General features: G+C 37.0%; 1 protein-coding gene and 1 non-coding gene across 3 annotated transcripts in view; one reads left to right on the top strand and one right to left on the bottom strand.

Moving 5' to 3' along the window:
• MYLK4 (myosin light chain kinase family member 4) overlaps nt 1-17532 on the bottom strand; it is a 111944-nt gene that overhangs the window by 10143 nt on the left and 84269 nt on the right. For both annotated transcript variants that reach the window (XM_090269910.1, XM_090269911.1), the window contains 11 exons: nt 17199-17277; nt 16395-16839; nt 14922-15223; nt 13654-13759; nt 10915-11008; nt 10733-10842; nt 9661-9802; nt 6780-6850; nt 5844-5972; nt 5037-5189; nt 1064-1142 (listed from right to left, as the gene is read on the bottom strand). In XM_090269910.1, coding sequence (XP_090126036.1) covers nt 1064-1142; nt 5037-5189; nt 5844-5972; nt 6780-6850; nt 9661-9802; nt 10733-10842; nt 10915-11008; nt 13654-13759; nt 14922-15223; nt 16395-16839; nt 17199-17277 — 1710 coding nt within the window. The remainder of the gene's footprint in view (nt 1-1063; nt 1143-5036; nt 5190-5843; nt 5973-6779; nt 6851-9660; nt 9803-10732; nt 10843-10914; nt 11009-13653; nt 13760-14921; nt 15224-16394; nt 16840-17198; nt 17278-17532) is intronic.
• Nucleotides 1782-1888, top strand: LOC150015550 (U6 spliceosomal RNA). Its single transcript, XR_016510137.1, has one exon. It is a non-coding gene; the product is annotated as a U6 spliceosomal RNA (small nuclear RNA).

Raw genomic sequence — 17532 nt, 5'->3', positions numbered from 1 at the left:
TGATGCTCAGTCAGACCTATCCTCAGTGAACCTGAAGGCATAGATTGCTTATTGCCTCTGAATGCATCTTGCCCAGCTGAACATTCTAAATGTTTGGGAAGTTAGTTAAATGTTACATAGCTGCTTCTGGGTCATTTGTATGATCCACAGTGATTTGAATGGAGACAGTCTAGAGGAGGTTATTCTGGTCATTCAGATGAGGGGTGTCTGGGACCAGGGTAACCATGGGGATACAGAAGTAATTAGGAAAAATAATGTACAGAACTGGAATATAAATTAAACATGAGATGAGAGGATTGAGGAAGAAAAAAGAAAAAAAGATGTCCTGGGGTCTGGTTTAGCCATTGAGTGGGGGTCATTCTGGGAGGATGGTTGAGGTTGAGGTAAGGTGGGGGAAGATAAGTTTGGTTTAGGAAAAGATCCAAGTAGTAATGTTCAGTACACTGGTGAATATATGTACTTAAAGTTTAGGAAAGAAATCTGTGCAGAAGGGATAGATGGGGGAGTCAGAATATAGTGGTAACTAAGGCAATGAGAGTAGATAGGAAATTTATTATAAGAAGTTATTGCAGAGTGTGGACTCAATGATTCACAACAAATACTTTAGTCATTTTCATTTAGTCTCTGGCAAGAGTATCTCTCACATATACTTACAATATATAAATAATTGCACCAGGCTGAGAAGACTAAGCAAGGTAAGCATAGAAGTTAGAATTCTGAGTTCTGTTTTAAGGAGGCATAAAGTACATTACCATATAGTCTCCCAATTTTTATATGTTTATATAATCTAGGCTATTTGTACATTTGTTAATTTAAGTATGTATGCATAGTATAGTTTATAATGAATACAATGACTTAATAATAAACATAACAAATTAACATTTATTTTTAAAATACGAACTGCTCAATAGAAGCATATTTAGCAATTTAACACTAGCACAACATTTGAGGACCATGAGAAAAGGAATTAGAAAGAACCTCTCTTAAGGATAAAATGCCTCTAGCATCTATCATCAAAAGACTGAGGCCAACTAAAAGAGAAAAAACAAAGAGCCTCAGTTACCTGTGTTTTGAGTCTGGAGTGGAGCTTGTGGTCTGACAACCAAGGGTGCTTGAGAGCTTCACTTGCACTTATTCTCCAACTAAAGGGAAATTCAGGAGGTTATTGGTGGGAACACACCCAATGAGCCCTGCATCTGCCATGCAGCCTCAGCTCTGGCCACTGCCTTTGGGAAACCAGATGCCGAATGTTAAATTCAGAGTCAATCTGATTTCTCTGGAATTGTTATCAGTGTTGTACAGGTTACTATCTAATTCAACCAGGGTAACAACATGGATAAGACAAAGTAAAGCAAAAAATTAAAAATTCTTGTTAATAACTGAACATCTACTTTTAAATATAATGTGGATGGAAAGCTCAGGAGAGGCCTGCATGATGGCCTTGCAAACTCAGAGACCTAAAGTAACCACATAGAATGGTCTGAAGTTAAAACTAACTAAAAGCAGGTCGTGGTGGGCAGTAATGTCCTAGTCTGGAATCTTCTCTGACAAAAGTCAATCTTTACCTCAGTTGAGCCTGTCTGTTGTCTTCTTGCATCTATGATAACACAGCTTTGGAATGTCATATTTCCTTTTTCTGGACCCCAATGCATAGACACTGCACCAGAGGGGATCACAAATCCCCTCATCGTTATTGTTATGTTAATTGTTGACTGTTAACCGTCCTGTATGCACTTGTGTAAAAGAAGTATGTGTCTATCATTTTATTTTTTATCTAATCCATGCTCACTTTGGCCGCATACATACTAAAATTTGAACAATACAGAGAAGATTAGCATGGCCCCTGTGCAAGGATGACATCAAAATTTATGAAGCATTCCATATTTTTTAAAAAGAAAAAATAAAAAACATATTGTCACAAAATATTTAGCCTTAATAGGCTAACTGCAGATTTAATGTGCTAACATGTTTATCAGTGAATTAAATCTTTGTAATGAATGCCTGCAATGGGATCATATTACCATGACCCTGTCTTTTTCATATGGCAGATATTACCACAGTTAAAGGGAGAAGAAGATGCCATGCAAAAGTAAAGAGGAAATATGTAAGGGTTTCCCCGATATGAGTGTTCCATATGTATATGTGACAGCTATGTTCTTTAAACATTTTACTGTATTACTACTGTCATTGTACTAGTTAGATCTCTTTTGTTACCCAAAGACTTTAAAGCATTATATAAACATTAATGTGTTATTCTTCTAAAAGACACAGAATGGTGTATGGGAAAATTATGAAAAGACTGAATTGGTCTTTGGATACTTTCTTTAGTTCCAAATCTCTTTCTCCTGTTAATAACATCTGTATTTTAATTAAGTATGTTGAATTAAAATTAAGTTTCTGTTGTTGGAATTGCAGAGAATGGCAGGCAACAGAGAACTATTTTGGCTGATGTGGGAAGGCAAAGCAACTTGAACAGTGTCCCTCAAATCACACGTGATCAGAGGCTTACTCTGAACTTCCAAAATCTCCATCCTATCTGCGACATAAGCAGTTTATTTTCTTATCCAATCCCAAAGGTTTCCCTACTTTGCTTTCTCTTGCCTCCCTCATCCAGTGGATTTCATGTAATTCACTTGTGCCTTCTCTTTTAATTGTAATGAATAAAATATGGTGCAAAACTGTCCTTTTCCAGAGCATTTTTTCAACTCTTTCAGATTGTGCTTCCCAGCAATTGTCATCAGTTTGGCTCAAATAAACTAATAAAAATTCTAACAGATTTGGACATTTCTTATGTTGACAATAAGTATCCATCCTTAATGTAATATCTAAGTTTCATAAATTGAACTTTTATCAGTCAGTTGAAGAATAAATGTGTGTTTATTATTGAAGAAGAAAATGTTACAATGATTCTTGATTATTGAAAAAGCAATTTATGTATTAAAACTGTTGAATAATATGTATTACTAACTTTTTAATTAAGAAGTTTTGCAGAGTTAAATAGAGAAATAGGTGGAAAATTAATATAAGTACTGAGAGCAAGTATTTTATATTCTATGATAGTGGTATTTGACATTGACCTTAGTTGCATCACGTATTGACTTGAATACTTAGCCAGTTGTCATTCTGCCCAAAAGTGTATTTGTGGCCCCTTAGGTATGAAGACAACCTTCAGACTAAGGGAGTAGGCAGGACATGGGAGCTGAAGTGCACCAGGCCTGGCTCTGAACCTGACTGAGGAGCTATGTGACTGCTTCTCTGCTCTCAGCCTATAAAATAATAGTGATAATATCCATGCACCTCAGGACATCCAGATAATTAAGTCAGATAACATATAAAAGTATAAAATAAGTCCTCATAATATCATTTTGGTCAATTTCCTTTTAATATTGATGAGAAAAAATTCATGTCAGTCAGGGCCACTGTCTGTGGAGTATGCCTTCTGTCCCCACATCTGCAAGGGTTTTCTTCGGGGACTTCAGTTTCCTCCCACATCCCAGAGCTGTGCAGGTGAGGTGAACTGGCATGTCTACACTGTACAGTCCGAGTGTGTGTGGGTGTGTGTGTGATGTGCCTGTGATGGAAGAGTGTCCTGTCCAGGGTGGGTCCTGCTTGAGCCCTCAGCTGCTGGCTAGACTCTGGCCACTTTTGACTCTGAAATGGAATAAGTGGTGAAAAGTCATTACCTTGTTTATGTTAATCTTTCTTAATGTACGTATAACTCACCTTTATATTTGGCATTTTAGGTCATTATTTAGAAGTTTTCCCTTTCTTCACTGCTTGGCATTCAGTATTATAAATAATAATAGTAACATCGGATTTTCCATTAAAAATAAAACCGATGTCTATTCATCACCCCTCCTCTCAGACTGAGACCCCAGCCTAAGTCCTCCTCACCCTTTAGGTCTCAGTTCTGGCCCTTGTCAATATACTGTATCTTTGCATTACCCACATTGTATTATATCTTTTTAAAAATACTTATTTTTCTATCAGGTTATAAGTTACCTAAAGGCAGGGACTAGGCTTTATACATCTGTCCTCAGTGCCCAAGACACATTCCCTGGCAGATGGTAGGTAGTTAACTAACTTCTTGAGGAAAAGAACTTTCTGTGTGTCAGGCACTCCCCAGACCCTTTCCTCATGTTGTTTGTTACTAGCCCCCCACTGCACCCTTCTGTGTACTGGCCACAGTCATGTATATTAGTAACTTAAAAGCCAAAATGATCATAAAACAATAAAGCAAGTATTGTGGGCCCTGAGAATCTTAAAAGCTACCTACTATAATATGTTTTAGATATAAAACAGTGTGTTTGCCAGGGTAATGGTGATGTCCTTCCCCTATCCATAATTGGAAGATGCAAGCCCACTCTCCTTCATCCACTGAATTTTAAGTGAATAGTGTTTTAGTATGACAAAAAATGGAAGACAATGTAATGTATAATGGTTAAGTGCATGACATTGAGGGAAGGTAGGCTTGTATTTGATTATAAGTTCTACTGCTTACTAGCTGTATGATCTTGGGCAAACTACTGAAAGTTTTATCCATAAAATAGCAATTATAATTTCTCCTTCATGGAATTGGGTGGGGGCTTAAAGAGATAATGTCTATAAAGCATGTGGCATAGTCTAGCCTCTTGTAGGTTCTCAAATGAAATGATAGTCAAGTGTTCAGCTACACAGAGTTGTATATGTGTTTTATAAATGTGAAAGGCATCATGGAAATAACTTATCCCAAACCCTTCATTTTGAGGATAAGTCCACCGAGACCCAGCAAGAGCCCATAATTGCTAGAGCCTTATTGCAAAAGGCAAAGGAGGGATAATTTGCAGCTCCAGTCAAGCCTCATGACCAAAGCAGTCCCCTATATCAGTAAATTTGTTTAGGAGCATCAACCCTTCCTATTTACAACTTTGCACAGGCATCAGAGGTTTTACCAAGGAAATTTAGTAGTTATCTGACATGAACTCTAACAACCCTGGTCATATACTGCTCCTCTATTACCCCAACTTCTTTCAGAGCCCAGAATGAACTTGTGTTACCTCTTCTCCTTAATTAGAAGCTTGGAGATGAACTCCTTGGCCTCCTCTGAGATGTCTTGAAATTCTTCCTCTTCTAAGTCCCACCTGCAGGCCAGGATGTTGTTCAGGGTCTCAGCATCATTATCGCCCAGGAAGGGGGACAAACCACTAAGCCTACAAGACACAGGGTCCAGAGTGAGTATTTTTAAACAGCTTCAAACCCTTTACAGATAGGTTGCTTTATTTTTTGCTTCTGTCATTTAAAACTGAAAGAAAGCAAATAATCTAATATTTAAACATAATTTTATAATATATTTTTGCAATGAAAAAGATGCTTACCTCCCCCGCTCCCACTCCTATAAAAGAACTTCAGCAACACAGACATCAGCTGTACTTGAATGTGCACCTCACAGAACAGTACAATTTCTCTTATAGCATTTACAGAGCTGTGAAAGTCTGTCATACACATGCATTGCAAATAGCAAGGGTGTTGCCCCTGAGGAGTAAGGCTAGCAATAGTCATTTAGGAGATCAGGACACAGGGTTTATTTGTCTGTTTGTTTTTTATTTTCAAGGCATTTGGTGGTGTCCTAAGAGTTAAAGTGATCAGTGAAGAAGACATACATTTACTCTTTCAGATGATGTGCAGGCAAAGAATTTATTCCTTACACTCACAGGATTCAACAAAGCTTAGAAAACAACTGAATATGGTACAGCATTATTTATTTTTAAAAGACCTAAATTAGAGCTTTATTCACAATAACAAAACGTCATAAAATATGCATGATGATTAAGAGTAAGTGTCAGAAAGACTGGAGATCTGCTTACAGCATATAGGCAATGACCCCCACGCTCCACATGTCAGTGGGAAAGGAAACAAAATCATAGTTCACAACTTCAGGGGCAAGAAATTCTGGGGTTCCAAAGTTCACCTTCAGCTTCTCTCTGGGTTTGTATCTGGAATTTAGGAGAAAAGTGGAGGGATGGAGAGTGTCAACCAAAAATTATGGAAATTGAAAAGATACATTCTATAAGACAAAATAACTTCAGCCATTCAGCAAATTTATAATAAATAGACTTTAAAGGAAATCACATAGTGTCAAAAACTTGTGAAAAAGTTATAAAAGTTTTAATTCATAACTCATACAGTAAAACATTAATAATCTGAAACAGTTGTAAGAAAAGCCTCTCAGAATAATTAGGACCTGAATTATAAAATATGACAAATGAAAAACTTACATGTCCCTTGACTATAGATGGATTGAATAAGCCTTTATTAGTGAATAAATGAAATACAATAATTTACAACATCTAGGTTATAGTAATCATTAATGTGTTGCAGTCCATGTAAATTCTTGTTCCCTTAAGAACCTTAGATGTGCCAGAAGCCTTTGCAATATTGTTTACACTATTATTATTTTTCTCAGTACAGATGATTCTTTTTATTAATTTTTTTAAGTAAATCTTTTCACAGATGGAATAAAAAATGACTAGGACAAATTCTTACAAATTCTAAGTTAATGTTTTCAATAACTTCACTGTACTAGGTTTTAATTTTTCCATTTTTCTTGCATGCACTCCAGAAACTTCTAAATATTCAAATCCCAAAATCAGAATGGAAAACTGAAACAAAATTTTTGTTAAGTTAAATATAAATGAGGGTATGAAACCAAGGGGTATATCTATAAGATTTATCTTTGCAAAGAAAGAGCACCCATCATGCTCCGTAACTCCATTCACACACCTATGTTTAAACAGACATACCTTCTGGCCAATCCAAAATCAATAATCTTTATTTGTTTAGTACCCCGATTCACACACAGGATATTCTCAGGCTGCCAGGAGAAAGAGGTGCATTAGCAATGAAAACAACCATCATTCACTCAAATTGTCCTTGAACCACACTAAAAAAAAAGCGATGCTCAGGAAAAACATATCAGGCCTTCCACTTTGGGCTGGTTTGTCTCTGTGGGTATTTTCCCTTTTAATTATGTGGTAGATCAGGTTTTGGGTACTATGCCAAACTTGCATTACCCTGACTGTTCCTCCCCTGGTTTTGCAGTTTACCATAATGTGTGAGTTCAGGCAGAGACCTACTTGAGGGAAGAAAAAAAAAGGAAGTTGCTTCAGTACTTCCTAAATGCACTGGTGGGAGGTGTCTCAAACTTGAAATCTGCCCCCTTAAAATTGTTAAGTATGAATTTCCCATTCTTGGAGTAATATTTTACTCAAAGATTTATGAGTTCTTAGAGAAATGGCCTGAATCATTTAAACAGCCATACTGAATATGCAATATAATGTGAACACTCCTGACCTCCAGATTTTCCTTTGTGCTTAGTCTATGGGAGAGTCATATGTTAAAAGAAAGCTTTCATTCTTCATTCTCTGCAATCCCAAAGTTTTGCTTAGTTTGGTCTCTATGCCTAAAATCCTTGACTAAGTGTTTCCTTGGAGTTTGACTCTGGTAAGATTTTGCCCTGCCAATCTGACAGCCTTGGGATGAAGAGGGAGAAATATAGATAGGAGTGCTGTAACTGAGTGTTTATAGAATGCCTTACAAACATACAAATATTTGTTAGGACAGAAAAACTGAGGTCATGGAAATATAAGATATTTAATTTAAAGTTAAGATTATTCATAAAAGAAAAAAATTTTCAACAAATTGCCTGAAATTCTCAAGCTCTAATCCATCCCTACACTTCCTTAATTGCTGGGGAGCATTAGCTGACCCGTCGGATCCCCAGGATCCCATGGCCCATCTTTTAGGTGGGATCCTGGCTGTGGCCAGCCCCTGTCTGTGTGGTGAGGAGGTTCAAATGATATCAGAACTTCAGAAAACACTTTATGAAATAATATAGTCCATTTAGTTAGGTATAATGTCTTTGGAAGCTCTTTTCTAAAATACCTCTAAAACAGATGTCTATGAGTAAAAACTATTTATAGAGAAGTGGGTGTTATGTAAGAACATTTGACTTTTTGCTTAAATAACTGATCAATCATGTATAAAGCTGTCCAGTTGTCAAAGACTACTATGACATTAAAAAAAATGTTTGTAGAATGTAAAAAAACAGCTTTGAGGACACATAGGAAAGTTAAGGGGTGAGCTGGGTGCAGGGGGACAAATGGGGGGGAAGTGGGACAACTGTAACCAAAAAGCAATAAATAAATTTTAAAAATTATATTTTAAAAAAGCTAATTTTTTCTAATTATGAAATTAAAGCATATTCACTGAATAAGATTTATAAAACAGAAAAGATAAAAGATAATTTTTAAGTCACCTATAATCTCCCCTACATATAACAAGCAATCTTAATATTTTGGGCCCTTTTCCTCCCAAGGAGCTTTCTGAAAGGGATGACTGGTCCTTAATTACACATCCAGCTGTTGCCTTTATTATTATCTTTACATATAAGCCACAACTAAAACTACTCATTGTCAATCAATGTTATGAAGCTACATATGGAGTTGTTTGACTTATAATGATGGGTCAGGTCCTAGTTTCAGTTGCCAATCAAATCCCTTTAGGAATACCTGTAGAATATCCACACTCAATGAAATGCTACATGAAAATACACATTATCAAACTCAGTTCATAGCCAAGGGCTTTGCTAATGATTTTTAACCTCTGACTTTACCATTTTATATACCGTTTATTCCTGCTCTATGAATGCAAGTCAGTGCACATAAATCAAGATGGTGAGGGAAGCCAAGTTACAGAGAGTCCATGGGAAACTGCTTAAGGAAGTTAAATGTATTTAGCTCTACAATCCCTAATGACTTACCATAGATGGTATGTTATATGGAATACTTCATCTCACTGCCATTCTGTGCAAACAGGGAAATGAGAAAATGACTGTGCCGCACAGAAGATGCATTTTATGATGCTCAGCCCCAATATCAGAGCTGGTCAGAGTTATTGGCCCTGGGTCTTTCATTGGCTGTAACTAAGCACAGTTCTAAGGACTTCATAATGGGAGAGAAATCAAAAGGAAAGAGTCACTAAATAAGAGAAAAAGAAAGGCATCTTGGATTCCCGCTGCTCACAAAAGCTTTCCACCATTTCCAGTGTGGTGTCCAGTCTTACTGCCACCACCCCTTTCTGCTCCTTAGCATTTTATCACTACTCTTCTGCCCTATATCCCATCCTGTAATTGATTTCTCCTCAGTGCTCTAGCATCCTAAAGAAAAACAAATCCCTAAAGTCCAGAGCTTCCTGAATGAGTTTCAGGAGAATGCTGGGGACTCTTGGAGAGCTAAAAAGTGTGGCTACTACTGAAATATTTTGAGTTAGTAAAATTCTCCCACATACTTAACATATAATGACAGGAACACAACAAGGGTACCATGATGGTGATGGTGGTGGTGGTTCTGATTCTAAACTTTTAGGGAAACAATTTCCCATATGGATTTATTTAACACAGGAAAATTATAAGAATCTGCATAGTAGTCTCTAAAAAAGGAGACATGCAAGTATTAAGAGGTGACAGAAGTTGAGAACAGGAAGATGAAGTTAAGAATCTGGGTTTTTATTAATTCCTGAATATGTTCCTAGGGACAGTATCAGTGTCCCAACCTGGTGTTCGGTACCTAAGGGGGCCCTGTGACCCACATGAGGGGAAAGGTTGGGGTATAAAACATGATCTACCTTTAGGTCCAAATGGAGAATGTACATCTGATGCATGTATCGTATTCCCTCACATATCTGCTTGATGAACAGGATGGTATCAAGCTCAGTCAGATTGCAGTTGTCATCAATAATCCGGTCAAACAGCTCACCTCCATCCACACTGCAGAGGAAAGAGTTGAGTCCTGAGTCATGATTCTTTTACGAACATGTTTTTCTTGCAGTTTAAGCTCCTCAAACTCTTCCAACAGAGGCATACACAGTTATTTCTGTGCCTTCTTTACTATCTCAGTTAGATGACTCTTCGGTTGAAGGCCCTTGTCTGACCCACTATGAATTTCAGTCTCCAGCTCCCTTTCACCTGGTAGCTACAGCTCTGGGGTGAGTCCACACCTGACATTTTCTAACTTACATGGAAGATAAAGGGGACTCTAAGAAGGCAGAGGGAGAAATTCCAAATACCAAGTGAGGATTATGGAGGCTCTCCTCAGACTAATTTCAGCGATAAAGTGCTTCCAGGTGGCTGATGCTAAATATTTAGTATTCAAAATTCCTTATTGAACAATTTAAAAAAACTAAAATGAGGGAAAAAATGAACTGAATCACATTACTGATTTAGTGTTATAAGAAGTACTCACTTTCTGACTAAATACTTATTTAGTTTTTATAAAGCTGACTTTAAATGAAAGTTTCTTAGCCCTAATTATTAAGAGTTTGACATGAACTTTGTATCAGTGATTAGGTTGAAAGTGAACGGTAGTTCAAAAATGACAGTCCTCCAGGTTAACCAGAATAATATTTAAGCTGGATTTTTGATAGTGTAGCTTGTATATAAAGTTAGATCTATGTTGTCATCCTACTTCTCATTAATAAAATTATATATAAAGATATCTATTTTACAATAATTTCCTTTCTGAAACTGATGAGATTATCTCATACAGGCAAGTCAAAATCAGTGGTGTACCAAGTGTGGATCTAGCAACTTCTGAGGTAGGACAGAGTTGCACCCTGTGGTCACCGGTGCTGCGGGACTCTGAACGTGTGTGCACAGCTTTGCAGGGAAGTGGAAGAGGGAGCAGAATGGAACACATACTACTCCATAACCAGGACAATGTCATTCTTAGACTCGAAGGCATCATAGAGCTGAATGAGGTTCACATGATCCAGCTGGTTCATGATGGTGATCTCATTCTTCACTTCATCCTGAGAAGAGGTACAGACACTTAGTGGGGTGAGAACAACAGCAAGGAGAGATCCACATGGCACGACCTTTACCTTATCCTTCCTGCCTCTGGTCTTGATGATCTTGGCAGCCAGCTTCAGACCTGTTGCTTTCTCTTCACACTTGTGAACCTGGCCAAAGCGCCCCCTGCCAAAGAAGGGGATATAGTGCAGCATGGGGCTCTGTTCCCACCATATCTGGCTTCAGTCACTACCAGGTAGACCAGGCAGCTGCCCCAGGCATTTCTGTTTTTGAATTTGCATCTACTGTAGCCAATAAACTTCTACAACAGTGTCAAGCTGTGGGTCGCTGGCATCAGAATCTTTTAAGGGTAGGAATACACATTTCCTAGCTCTACCCCATACCTACTGAGACAGGAATCTGAGGTTAGGCCCCAGAATCTGTATTTCACAACACTCCTTGGATAATTCATATGCAACCTAAAATTTGAGAATTTCTGTTAAGAAAAATGAGAACCATTCTGAATACATATGAATATAATAAGCTAGGCTTTGTAAGCATGTGACCCATACAGGTATTAAACAGGCACATCAAATTATTTTTGGAAACTGCATAATAAATAAAAAGTAATAACAATATTATATAGAGATATATATAATCAAAAACACATATTACATAATCATTTATGAGCTTTTGACACTTCAGCTTGGATATAAATCTGTATACACTTTGTAAGACAGCTTCTTACAAATTAATCACACAGAGAATGCATCCTCATCAACAATTTTTAAATCTGACTTGCTTACTTTGATTCCTGATTCAGAAAAATATATAGAACACTGGAGCCTGCCTGTGCAATGGTGGCTATCACAGCAGGAGCAACAGGAAAACTTCCCTAACAACGTTGTCAACCTAAAGCCACCACATTCTTAGAGAACTGCAGAGGTGAGGGTCTTGGCAACAACGAACAGAGGCAAGGTAATGACTACCACCACACCATTCAACTCAGCTATACACTGTGGGCAGAAGCAGAGAGGTCTATAACATAGACAAGTGATAACTTCAATTCCAGCCACTGCTTAGATGAATATGTGAACACAGTCCCAGGGGCCTCTTATGTGGATGCCAATTAAGAAAATGCTTTTTTTTCTCTAGATTAGCAAAAGCTCCCAGAACTGCCTGGCCCAGTAGATGTTCCATATCATGTTTAACTTCAGGACTACTTCTTGTCTTACATGATTTATTCTGCAAGTGCCTTGAATTATTAAGTCATCTCCCAGCATTCCTGCTGGTGCATTATACTGATAAATTCATCCTAACTGAATCTGTTGAATTGGAATTATAAATTCATCCTAATGAAATAGGTTGAGTTGGGATTACTTCCACAGGTTGGTAGATGAACCCCAGGAAAATTCAGAGCCCTGACACCACAGGCAAGCTTTTTGGGAGACAGTGATCCATTGCCAAAAGTGAAAAATTACACACACACACAAACACACACACACACACACACACACACACATCTGGAACCTCTTATTACTGAAAAGAAGATACAGCAGTTGATGCTTTCTTTGCACTTTAAGGCAACAATACACATTGTGCTCCTCTAACTCATTTACCAAGTGAGTATGATACTAGTTTTAAGTAGAACCCAGACAGTTGACCAGCAGCTAGTCCAGACTGCAATATGACCAAGAAGATCCAACACTGCCCGAAGGGATGGAGAGGAACTTCTTAAGGAACCATTAAGAACCTTAACCAGAAACACAGCACAAACCCAGGGACTGTTTCAAAGCCTCTTCTGCCAAATAATTGCTCTCCTTTGGAGAAACAGTTGCTAGCTTGCCGCTAAAGTCCCTAAAGACAAAATAAGCTGCCACAGGCAGTAATATTTCAGACTCCACAGCACCTACTCATGTTTCAGAATTCCCATTCCTCCCTCAGCTTATCCTCAGAGTCTCAAGGGGAGTTGTCCACGATCAGCCAGCTGAAGAGGAAAAAGTTCATGTGGTTCTGTGTGGCTAAGGGCAAAAGAAATATAGAATGGGAAGAGGAAGAAGGGACTTTACAAATATCAACCATACCCCCAAAAGCCAATTGCAAAAACATGTATTATAGTAACTACGGATATTTTCCAATATGTTAAGTAAATTTTGTATATGTTTGTACAAATTTTCTGCTTTCCTCTTCCCATTATATATATATATATGCTTATGGTAGTAAACTTTATAATTTAGGCTTTAAATTACAAGATATCATACGGGGATTGTGACTAAAGTAGAAGAGGAAGAAATATCCCCAGTAAGTAGCTTGGTCTGTGTTGGACTTTACTCTTTCTTTTTCAGGGAAAGACTGTACATTTAGATGTCCTTCAAATAAGTTCTGTGAAGAAAATAAGTGATTGAAATGGATAATAGTAATTAATGCAATGACAACATAAATGGAAAACCAACAACAATGATAAAAATGATGTAACACATGCTACAAGAAACATACAGTATTTACTCATTCATACAATTTTTTCCTCTGTTTCCAGGTTTTGAACAATCTTTCAACCTTCTGGGATGCACAGTGGGTTTCTCTCATTTTCAGATGTTGCAACATGGGAGGTAAAGCAGATAATAAATGTGGAGTTTAGTCACTGTCACCACATCAACCTTGTTAGCATCAGTAATGACTTTCAGAAATGGTTAAAATCTCTTAGAATGTTTGTTTATGACATTTCTAATTCTCAGATCGAGACTGGAAAATATTTATGAAACCTTCAGGATTTGTCTCTTTGAAAGTTCTCTTCTTTTGTTGAAAGTGTGTTAAAACCAAGCATGACTTACCCTCCTAGAATTTCTGTTCTGCTCACAGTATAAAAACTGTTGACTGCTGTCTGTTTGGCTGTTACAATTCGGTGATGAAAGGGTGCAGGAGGAGCTGGGCCGTCATCTAGAAGGTGAGAGGAAAAGAAGGGCCATCTGTTAAGCAGCAAAAACTCTTTATGGCACAAGCATTGGGCCTCAGAGTGAAATTTTGCTCATTTAATAATAAAACACAACAGGCCATCTGTTTTATTCCTAATGGTCAAGGGAGTATCAACTTTCATTTCATATTATAATCTGTGATTCATGAAGGTGACACCTGACATCTTTGAGAAAGAATGTCAGGACCACTAACCTATGGTTCATACTATCTTCAGGACAACTTTTAAAAATGTCAAAATAGTTGAAAATCTCCAACCCTGATACAGCCAAAATAGGTTATGCTTCCAGGCCTGAGACCATTTAAATTCAAACATGAGATATTGTTTGTTCCATTTTTTAAGAACCATAAATATAGTCCATTATGTTAACTAAAGCAGAGAAAGAAAGAAGTAAAAATTTCCTTTATGTCATTGAAATGTTTGATATTGTTACATATTATTTTCCAAAATATTTTAGCCTTTATTTAAGACACACTTATGGCACAAAGATGATTTTCTTTTCTGGCTGGAAATAAAATGCCCAGTAAAACTGGCTAAGTATATATTCCACAGCTCTCAAACTTCTCCCACTTTCTACCTGCTATCTTAAGTGTTTAAACTATAGCTCACCTCAGGATTAGTTCTAAAATACAAAATTGTATTCTTCCAGTATTATTTTTACTTTTCTGTGATTACTGCTGTTAAAGTTTGCTTGCTATGAACCTATTCATTTCCCCATTTATGCATTATTTAGCAGTACTGCATGCGCCTTCTTACATGCAACAAAAGATACAAAGGGAGGTGAATAGATAATAACTTTGCTTTCAGAAACGTACATTCATTAAGCATATAATTCTTGAACATGTGTTAGGCACTCTGCCAAGTGTTAATATTTTTTAATTGAGATAATATAAATCTTGGCAATCTGATTTGATATGGACATTCACCTCTCACACCATAAAGAAGTCACAAAAGAATTTTCTTCTGGCATTCATCTCTTTGGATCAAAAATGTGATTGAGTTACATTCACAAATGGTACCAATATGGCATAATGTCTACTTCAGGCTGTTAGGCTCAGTTAAATTTAGGTAAATGCTTGCTAAAGAGGTTAAGAAGCTTGCAAAGGCTGAAACAAACCCATTTCCTACCCAATGGAGTCACCAGATCTGGCTGTCTGGAGGTCTGAATTCCAGCTGACTTCAGGGGTTGGCCTTCTAAGCTCCCCTGGACTTGTCTAGTTTCCTGTGTCCTTCTCAATGTGTGTTCTTCAGCTGTCCCTGCTACACCTGTTCTGCAATTTTTTCTGTCCTCTTTGATGAATTGCTCTTCCATCATGCTCTGCTTACTACTGATAGCATGCTCAGTTTGTTCAGCATTCTGGAAAATGGGTCCTGTCACTGCATTTCCCAGGACTCGTGATGTGGAAATGGCTTTTATATTGCTGATACACCTAGAAAATAAAATTCAGCTGTAACTCTCATAGTTTTGGTCAGATTTCTAAGAACTAAAACTCCCTCAAAATGGTGTTTTGGTGAAGGGACCTAAGCTTCATGACAGGCAGTTGGCAATATCAGTGTTTGGAGATAAAATGGAGTAGGATGCTTCCCCGTCAGATCTAAGCAGCAGAATGATGGGTGTAGGCAACTAGGATCCCAGAGAATCTCCCCAGTGACTTCTTTGGAGCCCCAAATTAGTCTATGACCCTTTATAAAACAGTCATTTCGTAAACCTAACTGACTTGACCTTTATTACTTTCACTTCCTTTATAAAAGAGAGAAATGACTAAATTAAAGCATAATAAGAAGCAATAATCTCTCTGAATATTATCAGTGAGAGTAAGCCTTTACGGGTGAAAGAATTGACCTAACTTCAGTTTTTCAACAGCTCCAGACCTTATGAAATGGATCTTTACAGTGATAGACTTTCTTGGTAAACATAGTGTTTATGTTTAAGTCTTGGAAAATTAGACTTCTTGATGATTGGGTTTCAAATACTGTATTAAAAATGAAATAAGAATTATATCTTAACTCCCTAAAAAAAGACCATAGATATTTTGATATTTTATGTTCCAAATAGATTGGGTAAAATAATTAATTTTAATTGGCTACATAATTACCTGGACTTATAAGTGAAACTTTGCAGTTGAGGAATAGTCATTGAATAATCTACCTCTTACTCAATCCTCAAAGTATCGGGGGTGGGGTGGGTAAAAGCCCATTTATCATGTATAAAGGGGTAGGTGAACTTTTTAAGAATTAGATTTTAACTTACAGATAAATCTGATCATCATTCAGTACTTGATCTTAGGAAGGATGTGCTCTATATTTCAAAAATAAAAATTTTGCTTTACCTTTTCAAAATATTGATTTATGTGAGTACAAATAATCACTATCTTTGTCTTCCAGTTGGCAGTAACCTTAGAAAACAATGCAATGCATAAGCATGTCACAGGCATGAAGAAAAAATAATCTACACAAAAAAAATCTACACAAGTGAAAACTGGTTTTTCTAAACCGTTGATTTAGAAACTTCAGTTATCCTTTCGATATGGCCTTAAATTGCAATGACACATGGATCTACAAAAAACATCAGTTGTATATGTATAATGTCTTTACCCTTACCTTTCGGAGAACTGATCACCATTAGTTTTATCATCATTTTGCTTTTTATTTAAACACTTGTCCATCACTGTTTCATTTGCAATCGATGACACCCCATTTTTCTCAGGTTCTCTGGTATCTTCCTTAGAATGAAGCCCATTTTCCTTTTCTTCGAACACTGAACATTCATTTTTATCCCCAGTAGCTTGCTTATCACTTCCAGCACTATTTTTTTCTTGTCTGTTCACTCTCTGTGTGCATAAAATTTCTCTTCCATCTGTATCTTCTCTTGGCTCTATGGACTTCCTTAGAGCAAAATCTTCTACCTTGTCTTGCAGTCTTTTTGTATGAAATGTGGCAAAACTTCTCTGAACTAGAGAAGCATTGGTCTTTTCAGAATTTTTCTTATTGAGTTTATTAACCTTTTCTTTGTCAGAGGAAGTCTGGTTCTTCTGGAAAGATCTCTCTAAAAGTCATCATAGGAAAAAAATTATTTTATTGGAGGATGTATTATAAGATATGATCAGTATAATTTTGTCTTCACATAATGGTATCTCTAATCAGGTTTGTCTTTATCAACAGATATAAGTTTTTGCAAAGCAATATAGAAATTAACATGATCAACTGAATGACAATTGAATTTTCAAAGATTTCCTAGTTTGTAACTAGTAGGGTCCAAAGACAATCAAATAAAGATATCCAAAAAGCACTTCTCCAGACATTGGGCTTTATGAATATGTGACTTCCTCTAAATAAGAACAACAACATGACTTTTACAACAGAGCTTTCTCTTTTCATAAATATCTAATCTTCTAAAAATGTTACCTGTGAGTGCTGATGTCCTCTTTTCTTTGACAGGTGCCATTTCCTTCAAGTCAGGGTATGACCACACCTTCTCCTTAGCCTGTTGATACACAACTGAGTAATTGATGTTTCAGCAATACAGACACTTGGGGCTGCATAACTCTCTGTTGCAGGGAATGTCATGAACATTATAAGATTTTTAGAAGCATCTCTGGCATCTACCAACCAGAGGCCAATAGTATCTTCCTCCCCAGTTGAAACTTTCAAAATGTCTTTGGAAATTGCTAAATATCCCCTGGGGGCATAATTGCCCCAGATTAAGAACCATATATTATGTGATTCAAACACAGAAAAA

Source organism: Furipterus horrens, unplaced genomic scaffold, assembly GCF_987537825.1.
Source record: "Furipterus horrens unplaced genomic scaffold, mFurHor1.1.pri manual_scaffold_3, whole genome shotgun sequence".
Taxonomy (NCBI): domain Eukaryota; kingdom Metazoa; phylum Chordata; class Mammalia; order Chiroptera; family Furipteridae; genus Furipterus; species Furipterus horrens.
The sequence above is the reverse complement of the archived record's forward strand: the minus strand, read 5'-3'. Positions and strand labels throughout refer to the sequence as shown.